Source organism: Nematolebias whitei, chromosome 6 (assembly GCF_014905685.2).
Source record: "Nematolebias whitei isolate Nwh7 chromosome 6, NemWhi1, whole genome shotgun sequence".
In the NCBI taxonomy this organism is placed as follows: Eukaryota; Metazoa; Chordata; class Actinopteri; order Cyprinodontiformes; family Rivulidae; genus Nematolebias; species Nematolebias whitei.
This window is the reverse complement of record NC_056503.1, coordinates 45,427,771-45,431,143: the sequence shown is the minus strand read 5'-3', so window position 1 is coordinate 45,431,143 and position 3,373 is coordinate 45,427,771. Positions and strand designations below refer to the sequence as shown.

The 3,373-nt window shown below is 41.4% G+C and overlaps 1 protein-coding gene across 1 annotated transcript in view; it reads left to right on the top strand.

Annotated features, from left to right (window-relative positions):
* The window catches only part of LOC119410982, a 38,865-nt gene that overhangs the window by 13,272 nt on the left and 22,220 nt on the right, over positions 1-3,373 (top strand). The window contains exon 7 of the mRNA XM_037677901.1: positions 2,299-2,507. Coding sequence (XP_037533829.1) covers positions 2,299-2,507 — 209 coding nt within the window. The remainder of the gene's footprint in view (positions 1-2,298; positions 2,508-3,373) is intronic.

Genomic DNA, 3,373 nt, shown 5'->3' with positions numbered 1-3,373 from the left:
CCCCCCCCCCCCTCAGCCATTGTCCAGATAAGAGGTGACATTCATCTTCAGCTCAGTTGACATTGGACAAACATTGGTCTTTTGGTCTGGTTCTGTCCCAGATGTCTTGTGTTTCTTTCAGATGAAACTTCCCAAACCTGTCATGTTGTTTTTAGAGAAGAGACACCGTGACCTTTGACCTTTGTTCTGCTAGCTGAGACTTGTAGCGTCCGAGATGGAGTTTGTTCCTCTGAGCACTGCATGGTCTGACCTTCAGGGTGAATTTTTTGTGAAGACTTTCAGTTGTCTTAAATGTTTTCCACATGAGAAGATGTTTTGTTTCTTAGTAAAAACCACAAGGTTTCTTTTTAACCATCCTTTTATTATAAATGTTTATTTTATTTACTACTGTTACCACAGCGACTCAGGAGACAAACTTCACACCTGTACAGTAATCATCAAGCCGCTCTTACCTGAGAGCAAAAAAGCAAAAAGTTTATTGTTGTCAACTTTATTCCACGTTTCAAACAAGGTTTTCATGCTGACCTGTGAGGTTCCTTCACCTGTGAAACACCTGCTGAGCACAAACACAGAGAAGCGAAGAGGAGCAGGTCCGAGAGCAAAAATATCAATGATGTACACTAACCAAGTCATCGTCCGAACATTGTGTGTGTGTGTTTGTCTTTATTACATGGGGGACCATCGTCTGACAGCTACGACGGACCTTTAGGGACACGGTAAAATGTATATATATATATTACATTGCTTCTGGGATGCATATACGTGGCGTCATGATGTAATGACTCGCTTTTGTTTCCGTTTGAAAACGGCACCCAGTGAGGGTGAGCGAAACGGTGTATGACAACTGTTAGAGGTCTTCAGTAAACATGCCAGAAAGAGGCTGAAGAGATCCAGCAACTCCCTTAAAGGAGCATTTAGCTTCAGACTGGTCATTTGCTGACACGCCTACTGGACTGATTAATAGGTCGCGTCGTGGATCCAACTCGTGGGAAAAAATTAACGACAGCTGTAAAAAAAAAAAACAGTTATACAACTTTATTCTCGTTATGCTACGACTTTATTCTCGTAATTTTATGGCTTTGATTTATTTTATTTTTTTCTTAGTGTGGCCCTAAAACTCAGTCGTAGACAGCACTCACAATAGGTACCAAATTTTTGTGGGGACCAAAATCCCAGTTCCCACAAAATCACAATCAAATTCATGTGTGTGTGTGTGTGCGTGCGTGCGTGCGTGCGTGCGTGCGTGCGTGTGTGTGTGTGTGTGTGTGTGTGTGTGTGAGTCTGCACCAGCTCACAGACGGCTCAGGATCCAAAGTCCAAAGTCTGACATCCAAGACGCACGTTTGGTTTCACCTCTTTTATTTCCCACTGGATCTCCGTCAGTGTCCAAAGACAGTTCAAACTCAACTTTGTTGGTTCTGAAGTAGAATCAGTTCGTCGATCAGAAAACACCAAGTCACAAATAATTCAACAGGTAGTTCTGTTTCATTTGAACATCATATGTCAATGTTATCTCAAGACACCACCAAACTAACAGGCTGAACCCAAAGTAGGTCTCATTCTGTTCAGGCTTCAAGCAGACGGTAAGATTCACAGAAAACATCAAGTTCCCTGAGAACAGAGCAGGAAGTGACATAACTGCAGTTTGATTATCTGAATCTGAGGAAGAGGAGGAGGAAGAGGAGGAGGAATGGGTGGAGTAAGAGAGTGAAAACTGCAAATCACAATTAGAAAAGTGACAGAGACAAAGAGGAGTGAGACTGAGTGGAGGTCTCTGCAGGATCCTGTCTCCTGTCCATGCATCCGTTTTCCATCTGTCCATCAGTCCTTGTCCCACAAACGGAGCCACATGGAGAAAAAGACGCACACAGAGAAGACAGAAACCAGCTGCCAGAGGACAAGAAGGACACAACTTTCTGTTTCAGGACTTTATGGTTGAAGAGTGGACTTTAACTTGTTTGAAGAGGGAGATAAGTTGTTGTTCTGGATGGTCTCAGGAGTCCATCTGAGTCTGCAGCTGTGGCTCCAGTTGGAAGGAAACCATTTCAGGAATTTTTCAGAACATTTCTAGATCATTTTATTCTTTCTTCTGGATCTTGGATCATCTGTCTTGGGTCCAGCTGCAGATCAGAGTCTGAAGACCTCCTCAGCTGGTCTGAGACTGGAACTGGCCTGCTGTGGGGCAACTGAACGATCTCATTTGGACCTTGCACCTAAATGTGAGTGCTGGTGAAGCCTCACAGCTGTGATGGATGTTGAAGCAAGGATCTGCAGACAGATGAGGCTTTTGTGATGCAGATGATGGTTCTGCTGCTCGTGCAATGCTGAGAGACCGTGTGTTTCTGTGTTGTGTGTGTCTCTTTGTGCTGTTTTCCCAAACACCATCCAGAAAAGTCTGCTCCAAAGACCTCATCAACTGGGTCTGCACCAAAGATCTCATCAACTGGGTCTGCACCAAAGACTTTATCAGTCGGGTCAATTCCCTCACAAAGATGGCCTTAAACCAGGTAGGACTGAGACAGAGCTTTTATTCAACCTGTTCCCTTCATAAATGTTTTCTGAACAGATGCAGAAATTAATCAATGGTTTGTTGGCTGCACATTTTTAACAACAATCGTAAATTACCCATCCATCCATTTTCTTTACCTTCTTTTCAATTCTGGGTTGCTGGGAGCTGGTGCCCATGTCCAGCAGTGACTGTGAGAGAGGCGGGGACACCCTGGACATGTCTCCAGTCCATCACAGTCCGTCTTTTTTTATTTTTAAAGTGGAGACAAAATATTTTATTCAGGAACATTGAGTTGTTTATCCTAAACAGTCAAAGGGTTTGAAACAGCAGCAATTCTTTAGAGTTTCATTTAAAACTTCAACATTTTATCTTTTTTCTTGTGAAAATTTTGTTTTGTTGTGTAAATAAGTTCAAGAGTTTAAGAGAAATAAGTATGTTCTAATGCTGCAAAAACATTTATGTTTTAAACATACTTTAAACAATTACTAGTATGTATTTTCTTTAAGACAACACAAACTCTCAATAATAAAAATGATTCAGTTGCAGATTAAGTGTTTTAATGCCCTAAAGCAACATTCTTGTATTAACATGACTGAATAATTACATCCTGTAGGTTTCTGTACAATTCCATCCAAACACAAAGTTTTAAGCTGCAGGAAAATGAATCTCTAACTAGAATAATCACTGTGAAAAACCATATCATGTTGCTGCTGATCTGTTTCATGTTGCTGCTGATCTGTTTCAATGTTGATGTGTTCATGCGTGCACATCTGCTCACAGACTCATGTTCATGTTTGTGCTGATGTTCAATGTTTTATGTTATGAGTGCTTAGTGTATATTTAGTTGATGTTTTTCTTAGTTCA